Genomic DNA, 12,718 nt, shown 5'->3' with positions numbered 1-12,718 from the left:
TGATTATTTTAAATCAACGTTCTTGTTTTAAGACTTCTTTTCCGGTTTAGCCAAAATTCATTTAAACAAGACTTATGATCATGAGACAAGCGCACGATATTGTTGTCAAATTAATGACAATGAGACTATATATGAACTGAAGTTTCTCACAAAATGAGGTCTTGAATATTTGAGGGAGCATCATTTGAAAAATAATTTTGATTTGATATCATACATCATCAAAACAGCTCAAAGTGATGGACCTCAGTTGGATTCTTAAACATGCCAGCTTTGGGGGGGCGTCCGGGAGGCATCGCGGTCTCTTCCGCTGCCTTCCAACACAGGGATCGGCGGTTCGAATCCCCGTGTTACGTCTGGCTTGGTCGGTCGTCCCTACAGACACAGTTGGTCGTGTCTGCGGGTGGGAAGCCGTGTGTCGTCCTGGTCGTTGCGCTAGCGCCTCCTCTGGTCGGTTGGGGGCGCCTGTTCGGGGGGGAGGGGGAACTGGCGTGATCCTCCCACGCGCTACATCCCCCTGCCGAAACTCCTCACTGTGTCAGGTGAAAAGAAGCGGCTGGCGACTCCACATGCATCGGAGGAGGCACGTGGTAGTCTGCAGCCCTCCCTGGATCGGCAGAGGGGGTGGAGCAGCGACCGGGACGGCTCGGAAAATCGAGTAATTGGCCAAATACAATTGGGGAGGAAAAAAAAGGGTGGGTGGGGGGGGGAGCCAAAAAAACACCAACATGGCAGCGTTGCATATGAAAGCAGATATTGTGATATATATTGATATGATGCACAATTCCACATAATTATAGTGATAATATTACACCGATCAGCCAAAACATTAAAACCACCTGCAGCCACTGCCATCAGGCAATACCACTGTCATGAAGGGCTCTGCAACAATGCCTAGGTAGGTGGTACAACATCCACATGAATGCCAGGACCCAAGGTTTCCCTGCAGAACATTTCCCAGAGCATCACACTGCCTCCGCCGGCTTGCTTTCTTCCCATAGTGCATCCTGGTGCCATCTCTTCCCCAGTTTAACGTGCACACACACCTGGTCGTCCACATGATGTAAAAGAAAACGTCATTCATCAGAGCAGGCCACCTTCTTCCACTGCTCCATGGTCCAGTTTTGATGCTCACATGCTCACTGTAGGTGCTTTCGGGGGTGGACAGGGGTCACCATTGGCACTTTGACCGGTCTGCAGCTACACAGCCCCATACGCAGCATGCTGAGATGCACTGTGTATTCTGACACCTGTCTACCATAGCCAGCATTAACTTTTTCAGCAATTTGAGCTGCAGTAGCTCTTCTGTGGGATCAGACCAGACGGGCTAGCCTTCACTCCCCACGTGCATCAATGAGACTTGGGCGCCCATGACCCTGTTGCCAGTTCAGCGGTCGTCCTTCCTTGGACCACTTTTGGTAGGTACTGACCACTGCATACCAGGAACACCCCACAAGACCTGCCATTTTGGAGATGCTGACCCAGTCGTCTTGCCATCCCAATTTGGCCCTTGTCAAAGTCGCTCTGGTTCTTATGCTTGCCCATTGTTCCTGCTTCCAACACATCAACTTCAACAACTGACTGTTCATTTGCTGCCTAATATATCCCATCCCTTGACAGGGCCCATTGTAACGAGATAATCAATGTTATTCACTGACCTGTCAGTGGTTTTAATGATTTGGCTGATCGGTGTATTCTCCATTGAGAATGATACAGTCATCCATCACTATGTGTACATCAGCAAATGTGTGTCTTTCAGGCATGCAAACTGGTTAGGGGTGAAAAAGGTTATACAGAAGCGTGAGCAGAGAAAAACAGACCCGCTGGGGGGGGGGGGGGGGTCCAGGGGTATGCTTCCTGGAGAATTTTTTTTTTTAAAATAAGCTACTAAATGCTCATTACTGATGTCTTTTAGTATTACTCTGGTGCTGGTCACGAGCTAACAGAATTACAAGATTGAGCAAATATTTAGTGATATGCTCACATTTACAAAGAAAATTAACCAAGGGAGGCCCTACCAGGTACACAACTAATTACAATTATTTTCAAAATTATTACTCTTCCTATCCGCTCTGTGTCGGAAACAGTGTTAAAATGGGAGAAGAAACATTACCAATATGAAAGAGTATCATGTACTTTAGGATTGGTGGGGGTGGGGGGGGGGCAGGGCTAGAGGGGTCTATCCTTATTTTTTCTTCTTGGCCTGGACCAGTATCTCAAGGGCCCGCTTTCGCTGTTTTGCCATATGTCTCAGCCTTGCCCTCTTCTCCTCTTCAACCGTCTGCCTTTCGGTCTCCTGAGAACTGCCAGATGGTTGGCAGCCACACTTGCTCTGCTGCCGTTGCTTTACTAGCAGACTCCGGGGTCATGTCTAGATGGTAACCCTAGACTTGCAAAACTCTTGTGGGACTTTTTTTTTTTTACCTCCTAACCTCAACCTAACACTTACCTTGCACATGTGCGAGAGTGTGCGAGAGTTGTAGAAATTGGGGATTACCATCTAGACATGAGCCAGAGTCTGCTTGCTGCTGGCATTCGTCAGTGGTTCCTGCAGACCAAATGTTCTTACAGAGTGTGCGGTCCACCTCCCCGTACCTGACATCCTCTCTTAAGAATGTTAGCTAGCTTGCTAACAATTCTTGTTCCCCCCAATTTGACCTCTTACCCCATGCTTTCCGACTGGCAGGTATTATTCAGTTTTCAGCTGATGCCTTCTATGTAGTCTCATGGATGGCATGCACCCCTATGGCAACTTTGTATCAGCGTCACAGCAGGTCTCAGACCGATGGTCTGGGCTCACGCTGTACTGTGACTAGCAAATTGATTGGCTGCTGTCTTTTGTTGACAGTCAATGCACGTACATCCAAACGCGCATCCACAGCATCAGATGTTCGCACTCCATTGCCTTTCTATGCTAGTCGCTTCGAGTAGGCAGGCTCTCGAAACCCACCCCCCCCAACAAATTATTTCTCAGCAGATCTGCACAAACCACGTAGGTGACCTAATTTTGATTCAAGACGACCAATTTCCCCGGAAGGTGACAAGTTTGCACGCTTGGACTTTATTCATAATTGCATGTGCGCTGGTGCAAAAAAAAAACAAAAAAGCAAAAACAAAAACAAAAGCTCATATATCAAAGTACATCCATGCTAACCTGCAAAAATGTGAAACTGCTATTTTAATGGCAAAAATGGATGGGAGGTTTTCCATCCACACTAGTGTTTTTGGATTGTTCTCAAAAAGTTTGCCGTCCGCACTGAAACACCAGAACAATAGAAAAAAAGCTAGCCTCATCTATCGGGCATGTGCATACCATATTGTTTTCAAATTCTTTCACTTTGGACAGCGTGACTTAGTGCTGATAGAAGGCCCAAAACGGAGAGAAAAAAAGATGCATTTTGCAATTTGCCCGTGTTAGTGTGGACATATAGTACTCGAGACAACACAGGGGACAACTCTCTGAAGAGTGAGAGCAATACCTTTACCAAGACTCGACTCATCTGGTATGCATTTTCTCACCTGTGTGTGTCTGTCCTGTGCTCTGGTGCGTCAGCTGTCCTGCCCAAGTCCAAGTGCTGCTCCAGAACCTGCTGGCGGAACTCAGACACCTGGTACTGACGGTCCTCCTTCTCTTGACGCAGCTTGCGTTGCCGTGCCAGCCAGCGCTCCTCCTCGTTGGTCCTTTGGAGCATTAAGTTGGCTGGGAGCCCCGCCCCCACCGTACTGGGCCCCATGTAGAGGCCGTGGGCGGAGACCAGGCCTGGGACGGCATGATGCGATTGGACCATTGAAGAGTGGAGGCCGGGCGGGATTGGTTTAGGGGCTGGAAGGGCAGCCTCTTTGGTTTTTTCTGGAGAAGCAGGAACATCAGTCTCAGTGCTCTGGTGACATGTTAAGTCCTTAACAATCCTTAATTCAAACGTACACAAAAGGGTCACACCAGAATATAAAACATAGGACTGGAACCTGCTATCACTCTCAAATTGACTGACCTTAAATTACAACTAAATCTGAGCTCATAATGTTTTCTGATGTTATAAAAAGATTGTGTCAATGTTTGCAACCATTGGAGTGAAACAGGCCCATATTTTCAGATACGACTGGTTGAGAAAAACACAAAATGCTCATTTTCAATCTCTAACTCCAACTGTTCAATTACGTATGCAATTATACCTCATTTTTATGTGGTCAAATAAATCACAGATTGGGTCTTTACAGGAAAATTCCCATTTTTTATAAGCTAGGTCTAATTTTTGTTGTTTTTGCCGTCGTGCATATTGGTTATGACAGTATTTTACTCACCAGGCTTCATTTTGGAGAATTTGGACACGAGACCACCAAAGCGCACAGCTTTACAACAGTGTCTTACAGGGGAGCCGAACATGAGGCGAAACCTGTCCTTCCAATAACAACATAAAATAAACCTAGTGTCTCAGACTGGGTACACAATTTCCCATGATCTATTACTTCCCAGTTGTGCTGGCCGGGTAGTTTATCAATAGTTACCGCTACCTTCAGTAAGCACAGGCTGGTCATTCCTGCACACTGAACCAGGGAGTAGCTTGGCACTGCGATGGACCATTGTTGATCATTTTGGACATTTTGGGTGATCACTATTAACTTCCACTTTCACTCGCACTTCCAGACATGTGGTTCAGTTAAGTGGGTTAAACTGGATTTGCTGAACCATGTCTGACGCTTTTGTTGCCTGCAAGATGCTACTGTAATGCTGTGTATAAAGATGGTCCCGTGTCCAAAATCTGAGTATATGAGTAAATCTGAGAACACGAGTAAAATGATATCATAACCGATATGCCAGAACCAAGTTTAAAAAAAGGAATTTTCCTTTAATGAAGATTTTGAGAAGCATTATATTTGCAGTTTGTGACATCTCCAGCGGAGGCAGGGTTCATACCAGGCCGATTTGGGGTGAGTCTCTCCAGCTTGGGTCTGTCCTCCTGCCCCCTCATGGCATGGAAATCTGCCAGGTAGTGGCTCTCCATGGCCTTGGTAACCTGCAGCTCCTTCTCCCTCAGTGCTCTCTCCTTCTGCCTCTCCAACTCCCTCTCTCTTTCTCTCTCCTTCTCCCGCTCTCTCTCGCGCTCCCTCTCGCGCTCCCGCTCCCTCTCTCTCTCCAGCTCCTTCTCCCTCTCCCTCTCCCTCTCTCGCTCCCTCTCCCGCTCTTTCTCTCGCTCGGCCTCGCGCTCCCTCTCCTTTTCGCGTTCGCGCTCTCGTTCGCGCTCCCTCTCTCGCTGCCGCAGTTCATCCTCCAGCTGAAGCCTGCGAGGAGCAGAGGGCGGGGAGACGGGAAAGAAACGGTTGAGATTAGAGGGAACATGCACATGATCACAACACGTGCTGTGAATATCAAGGCTTTAAACTACGTGTGTGCATGGCGTGGGGATGGGGGTGGGGTGTTAGGGCTATTTTACTCCACCTTTCAGAGAGCCTCTCAGATTGCAGTGCAGAAAGTGAGGGGTGTGCGAGGTCCCCAGGGTAGCGGACGCCTGACAAGTGCATGTGAACTGCGGACGGGTGCAGGGGGGGCAGGGCTCCCCCTCCTGGCAGTGGGTAGAAAGGTGACCTCAACGCAGTGAGACAGAATGGGTCATCCATCCTTTGAGAGAAGGAGAATGAGAGGGAGAGTTAAAAACAGAAAAGAGAGCGAGCCAGAGACAGAGGGAGAGAGCGAGAGAGTCACCCCTCCCACTTCGTTAACCTGTGTCTCTCCTTCTCCCAGAGGAGGTACATCACAGGATCTTCAAGCTATCGAGGATGAGACAGTCTTTGTCAGCTAACCTCCATCCCCACAAAGCAGCTAACCAAAGTGTGTGTATGCTTGTGTGTGTGCGTGTGTATGTCAGTGGGTTTGTGTGTGCATGTGTGACATCCTTGGCTCATCCCCTCATTAAATCCATTACAGTATGGTGTGTGATGGGTGCTCCAGTCTTCTGATCCTGTTGAGCTGACAGACCAGGAGGCACGCAGTCTACCTCATAGCCCAAAGCAAGCAAGCTCCGTCTAACAAACACCCCTCTTTTGACATGTGCGTGCACACACGCACACACAAAATCCTGACATTTGGCAATGAAAATTTAACTTCAGCTATCCACCAAGGCACGATTTTGACAACATAGAGCCTGTAGCAGCACAAACTATATATCTGTATATGTTAGTTTACATAAGATAAGATAAGATAAGATAAGATAAGATAAGATAAGATAAGATAAGATAAGATAAGATAAGATAATGTACTTTATTGATCCCAATGGGGAAATTCCTCCTCTGCATTTAACCCCTCCCAACACACACTGTAGTTGGGAGCAGTGGGCTGCCGCCCTGGGACTAGCTCCAGCTGTGCTCTCCATGCCTCTGTCAAGAGCACAGGCAGGAGTATTAAGCCTAACATGCGTGTCTTTGGACGGTGGGAGGAAACTGGAGCACCCGGAGGAAACCCATGCAGACACGGGGAGAACATGCAAACTCCACACAGAAAGGACCTGGTACGGCCTGGGGTTCGAACCCAGGACCTTCTTGCTGTGAGGCAACAGTGCTAACCACTGGGCCACCGTTCTTCCCTAATGATGCAGGACTAAAAACCAAGCGTCTGTTGAGTAAATGGAAACGAATAACAGAGTCCTCATCTCACCTGTATGGTGTGAAAGAGGGGTGGGGTAGATAGCTTGGATGGTAGTAGGCAGCTGCGGCAGCTGCAGTGGCAGGGTCCAGGCCCAGGGGCAAGGACGGCATGCGCAGGGCGTCCTCAGCGGTGGCATACGGCCGGAAACCACGGAGGTACTCCTCTGATACAGCACCAGGGGGCACTGCGTGTGGCAACTGTCTAGGCAGACTGAAAACAAGAGACGGGGAAGAGGTGGGAGGACCAAACAGGGAAGAAATGCGGGGAAAAGACGGGGATAAAGGATATCATCAGCTCGAGTTAACTGTGCAGTGTCAATGGCTAGTGAAGAACTCCGTCAGCTCTAAATACCGAATAAATACTGAACTGCACCAGCCCCACCAAAACGAAGTCCTGTACATTCCTAATATATCATTCAAGACATAGCGGTACTCCGATTACAGAAAGTGGAAAACCCCTTTTAAATAATAAACGATCATTTACTGAACCGAAATGCTCGGCGAAGTGGATTTAACCCAGAATGGCGAGAGAAATGTGTGACTCACTTGAGTGGCTGGAAGCGTGAGTCCTGCATGACAGCACCCGGGGTCAAACCAAAGGCATAGGGGTTTCCCAGGAGGTGGGCAGAGACGGAGGGGCCGCCCTTTTCCTGCGAGAGGACTCCCTCGGCCCCCAGACGCTCCCTGCTGGCCCCACGAGGTCCTGACTCAGCCTAAGGAGAGGGAGAGAGAGAGACTTAGTCATCGTTCCAGAGGGTCTGAGACCGACACAGTTGTCCATCCTGGGAGAGGTGAGAAGGGAAGGGGGGGTGGTGAATAGGCCTGTGAGGCTGCAGCCTCCCTCCCTCCCTCCTCTCTCTTCCCTCTATCACCTCTTTTACATACAAATATAAATACAAACTTCTGGACTACTCAACAACTCTTTATGAACGAAAGATCCGAATGGGAGGGTAGTGGGGGGGGGGGGGTCGCTCAGAGACAAACGCTGCTGCTGAACAGCAACTGGCCTCCATGTTTCTATATACCGTCCTTATTAGGGCTGGGTGATATGAACTATAGACAAAGGAAAATTCCCAACATTCTCCTCTGTCTAGATGATAACAACACACCATATATTATGATATACAAGAAAAAAAATCCCGAATCACATTTTATGAGCCTTTTTTAGGACAAAAGATTTATTTCGATCTGAAACATCAAGAAAGTGCCAAAATATGCACATGAAAGGTGTTTTTATTACGTTTTTTTTTTACATTTCAGAGGTGAAACGGTGCAGACCGAGCATGAAAAGAATGCAGTGTAAGACTGAATTTGAAAATACTTCATACACTCGGGAGGGGAATAAAGTTATTACTGCTGCCTGAAAGCAAATGTTTTTCCTCAAAAAAGTTGAAAGTGAAGCGTTTTTACAGCATCGCCATGGCCCCAAATTCATTTTTTTCAAAATTCGACAGGAATTCCCCCCTTAAATGAGTCACATAGGGGGATTTATCCACTGTGTGTGTGTGTGTGTGGGGGGGGGGGGCGCGACTTGTGAGCTTAACTACAGGTCCTAGAGTTACCTCACATTGCCTTTCCTCGCTCTCCTCCAACTTAAGGGGCTCTCGGAATATAAACTTAGTTGTCATTTGTTCCCTCTTTTCTTTGTAACAGCTGGTAAAAGGCGCCGCATCGCACATTTTACAAATCGAGCGGCTCATTTCTCCATGAGGTTCGAGCCCCGGATATATTCTGAGCCTGTTAGTTTGAAACTTGTCGTTGGACTGTTGCTTAGTAACGTTGCCATCACTGGCACCGCCATTTGCCCTAGTCCGTCCTATCAGGGCCCGGTTTCTGATTCCCCCCCGACCCCCTTTTTTCTCCCCAATTGTACTTGGCTGATTACCCCACTCTTCCGAGCCATCCTGGTCACCGTTCCACCCCCTCTGCCGATCCGGGGAGGGCTGCAGACTACCACATGCCTCCTCCGATACATGTGGAGTTGCCAGCCACTTTTCACCTGACACTGAGAAGTTTCGCCAGGGGGACGCAGTGCATCACGCTATTACCCCCCCCCCCCAGTTCCCCCTCAAACAGGTGCCCTGATCAATCAGAGGAGGCGCTAGTGGAGTGACCAGGACACACACCCACATCCGGCTTCCCACCCGCAAATGCGACCAATCGTGTCTGTAGAGACGCCCGACCAAGCCGGAGGTAACACGGGGATTCGAACCGGCGATCCCCGTGTTGGTAGGCAACAGAATAGACCGCTAAGCTACCCGGACCCCCTGATGTAGAGTTACGTTTTAGCCAGCGGTCCATGTCAGCTTGCCTTCAAGTTCTATGGCCAACATTACACATTTTTCACGCAACTTGGTTGCGTTTATGAGTTGCAAATTGCATAAAGTTTGTGCAACTAATGCATTCAAATGCAATCACAACTATGCAACAGCTGACGAGATCAGTCAGGACGATACAAATAGAACGTCTGTCGAATAGTCGTGAAATATTCATCTGACTTTCTCAGGTACTGCGGATGTGATTACACTTCTAACCAGCCTATGTTTTGTAGCTAAGACCAGAGTGGACACACGGTTCAAATGGCACTACTACGCAGCACAAAACCACTGCATGCCCTTAATGCAAACTGGCAGAGCTGCTTAAATCCACCAGCGTATTTCTTAAACCGATTTATTATCTTAAAAAATGTCCTCGTCATGGACCTGAGAGTTTAAGCAAATTTCCAGGCGTTAGCTCCATGTTGGTAGATGTCTCTCCACCGCGGCTTTAACGTCGGGGTTTTGAAAGCCCAGCAGAACAGAACGGGTCAGATCTGCGGGGTGACGTGACATCACACGACACACATGCTTTGATGGGTTGTTGCGTGAACCTTAGTTGCATCAAGCTGCAACAGTTTCAACTTGATGCAACTAAGTTTCGCGCAACGCTTCATTCATTGCAAGGGCTGATACACAACGCAACTCTGGTGAAACTTGGCTGCATGCGACTAGGTTGCGTGAAAAAGTTTCAGGGGTAACATCAGCCTGCTTGTCTGTATATGTCAGCAAGTGATGCTGCAACAGCAGAGGGGCCTCACAGCCCGGTAGAGAGAGGGAGAGAGCGCATGCTAGTGTGGTGTCCAGGCTGGAGGTCGGTCCAACGGCTGTGTCACTTCCAGCCGGTCCGTCCCGCATACCACACCGGTGCCAATGTCGGCTGAACATTTTACACCGGTGTTCAAGTGTGCAGGAAATTCCTGCATTATAAGTGCGGAATCAATGAAATTGTGCGCAATACCCGCACTGAAATGCAGGCCCTGATAACTGCTGCAATGAACTCAAACCTGCTGTGAACTGAAGCCTTAGCAACAATGATATGCTTTAATGATCCCCGTAGGGAAATCACGCTCTGCATTTAACCCATCCTAGCTGTGTAGCTAGCAGCAGGGGGCAGCCGCCGTGCGGCGCCCGGGGACCAATTCCCGTTCGTCTTGCCACGCCTCAGTCAGGAGCACAGACAGGAGCGCTAACCCTAACACGCATGTCCTTCTGATGGTGGGGGAAACCGCCAGCACCCGGAGAAACCCCACCGCAGACACGGCGAGAACACGCAAACTCCACGCAGAGGACGACCTGGGATGACCCCCAAGGTTGGACAACCCCGGGGGTTCGAACCCTGGACCTCATTGCTGTGAGGCGACAGCACTAACCGCCGTGCCGACGTGCCGCCAAAGCAATGTCGGCCCATAGCAAATAACCTACGGCAGCTTAAAGCTACATCGCAATACTGCGATGAACCCAGTCCAAGCTGATATCTGGTTTCATACCACGATACTGATATTATACCGACATATCGCCCTTACGACTGATGAGGATGCAGAAATGATGAACACACAACAGCCGTACGTCATGGCAGACACCCACTTTGATCCCAGAAACAGAGAATCTGTGTTGCGTTGAGGAGGGCCACGCAGTAAGATCTACAACAAAGCCCATAAAAGCGTCCTCCTCGTTTTCGCTCTGTCTTTTTTATTCCGTTTCCCACTCTCCATTTGGCAGCACGCCTAGGCTCACTTATTCACTTATCCAAATCCCAACAACAAACACACACACACACACACACACACACACACACACACACACACACACACACACACACACACACACACACACACACACACACACACACACACACACACACACACACACACAGAGAAACACACACCGTCTCAGAGCTACAAAGACATCCCACTGAGAGAGTGGGAGTGCATTCTCTGAAGGTTCGGTTCCCCTCTGCCTACAAATGCAGCCGTGGAACAGAGAAACCTACACCCCTTTAAGTCGTACCATACAAGGAAAAAGGTTTACCGGGGGGTGGGTGGGGGGGGGGTATCAAGGGAGGATTTTCACAGGAATCGTCGAACGGTTGTGCCATCTCATTTTCTCGGACCAAACAAACAGTTTTTAAAAACCACGTCGGCAACCGAGAGCAACCGGAGGGAGGGAGGAGGGACCGCGATGGAGATATAGATAAGGGGGGGGGGAGGTGGGGGAGGAGCAGAAAAGGGGAGTGTTGCCCTGCTAAATTAACCTCTGGGTTCCCTGGGATTAGAGAGAGACTATCTTAGTGCAGTGGCACTTCCCTCCCTCCCCCTCTCTCTCCCTCCCTCCCCCCCCCTCCCCCCATCTCTCGACCCTGCTGCTGATAAAACAAATCCCATTTAGTGAGCCATTACCCCCACTGTCCTGTTCTGTATTCACTGACCCAGGCTGACACCGACGCGCAAACATCTAATATTAAATGCCTCTAATGTCTGCCCCCCCAACCCCCAATCCCTCTCCCCTGCCATCTTGGCCTCCATCCACCCCCCACCAACCCACCCCCTCTCGGGCAGTTTATCGTTACCATTTGCTCCTTGCTTTTCGCTGCGCTTCACTGGGCAGCCAGGCACCCTGGCACTCCTCCTGCCCTTCACGTCCTCAAACCCCCCCGTATCCCTCTGCACCTCCCCCAACACACACACACACACACACACACACACACACACACACACACACAAAGACTCCTAATGGCTTTGTGAACATATAGAGAAGATGCCCCCCCCCCCCCCACACACACACACACAATGAGCAGCCATCTGAAAAAGTGGTTCAGATACGTCAAAAGAAGTCAAAATCAGATACAGTCTGGGAAGACAAGACGCTGCAACCCTCTCTTCCTGTCCCGCTCCCCTGCCCCCCTGCCGCCACCTCCCCCCTCCTCCTACTCCTCCTCCCCCCCTTCATCTCTCCATTCCTGCCTTGCTTCTGAGAGCTGACAAGCGGCTTGGAAGACACAAACCTGTCTTATTATTAAACACGCCGCTGTTATTTATGGCAGGCCGGCAGACGTTTAACGCATCGCAGACATTTCTGACGTGTATGCAATCTCGCACAAAAAAAAAAACACACACACACGTGCACTTTGCATGAACACACACACACACACGTACAGCACGCTATTGTCTCCTTTCTTCGGATGCAGATGTGGGCCTAATCCTGCAGCCTTTATGAGTCGAGCAACACCTAGCTAGCGCAGCGCGGTACATCAGAGGGACGGAAGCGGTGGGGGAGCATGGCGACTGTGGGAGCGAGCGTCTTTCTGACAGTCGGACAAACTGACACATCACATCTCACACACACGGCAGCAGCTGCAGCAACGTTTGTTTTATCTTTATTTGAAAGTGTTACGGAAAATAGGGAATATAAGAGAAAAAAAGGGGACAAATCGGATGATGTTCATGTCCATCATCTGATTTCTAACACGCCGGCCAGCTGGCGTGTATACTGCCCCCCCTGTTCGCCCCCAAACAGGAGCCCCGACCGACCAGAGGAGGCGCTAGTGTGGTGACCAGGACACATACCCACACCCGGCTTCCCACCCGCAGACACGGCCAGTTGTGTCTGTAGGGACGCCCCGACCGAGCCGGAGGTAACACGGGGATTCGAACCGCCGATCCCCGTGTTGGTAGGCAACGGAATAGACCGCCACGCCACCCGGATACCCCACGTCGGATATTTTTAACCATAAAACAACGGGATCAATACCTGGGGGTATGATGTTG

At 49.7% G+C, this 12,718-nt stretch overlaps 1 protein-coding gene across 1 annotated transcript in view; it reads right to left on the bottom strand.

Moving 5' to 3' along the window:
• The window catches only part of gse1b (Gse1 coiled-coil protein b), a 70,344-nt gene that overhangs the window by 15,168 nt on the left and 42,458 nt on the right, over positions 1-12,718 (bottom strand). Inside the window, exons 5-9 of the mRNA XM_056279389.1 lie at positions 7,183-7,349; positions 6,647-6,847; positions 5,435-5,614; positions 4,913-5,277; positions 3,517-3,847 (exon numbers count right to left, since the gene is read on the bottom strand). Coding sequence (XP_056135364.1) covers positions 3,517-3,847; positions 4,913-5,277; positions 5,435-5,614; positions 6,647-6,847; positions 7,183-7,349 — 1,244 coding nt within the window. The remainder of the gene's footprint in view (positions 1-3,516; positions 3,848-4,912; positions 5,278-5,434; positions 5,615-6,646; positions 6,848-7,182; positions 7,350-12,718) is intronic.

The sequence above is a fragment of the Lampris incognitus genome, chromosome 4 (genome assembly GCF_029633865.1).
Source record: "Lampris incognitus isolate fLamInc1 chromosome 4, fLamInc1.hap2, whole genome shotgun sequence".
Lineage (NCBI taxonomy): Eukaryota > Metazoa > Chordata > Actinopteri > Lampriformes > Lampridae > Lampris > Lampris incognitus.
The sequence above is the reverse complement of the archived record's forward strand: the minus strand, read 5'-3'. Positions and strand labels throughout refer to the sequence as shown.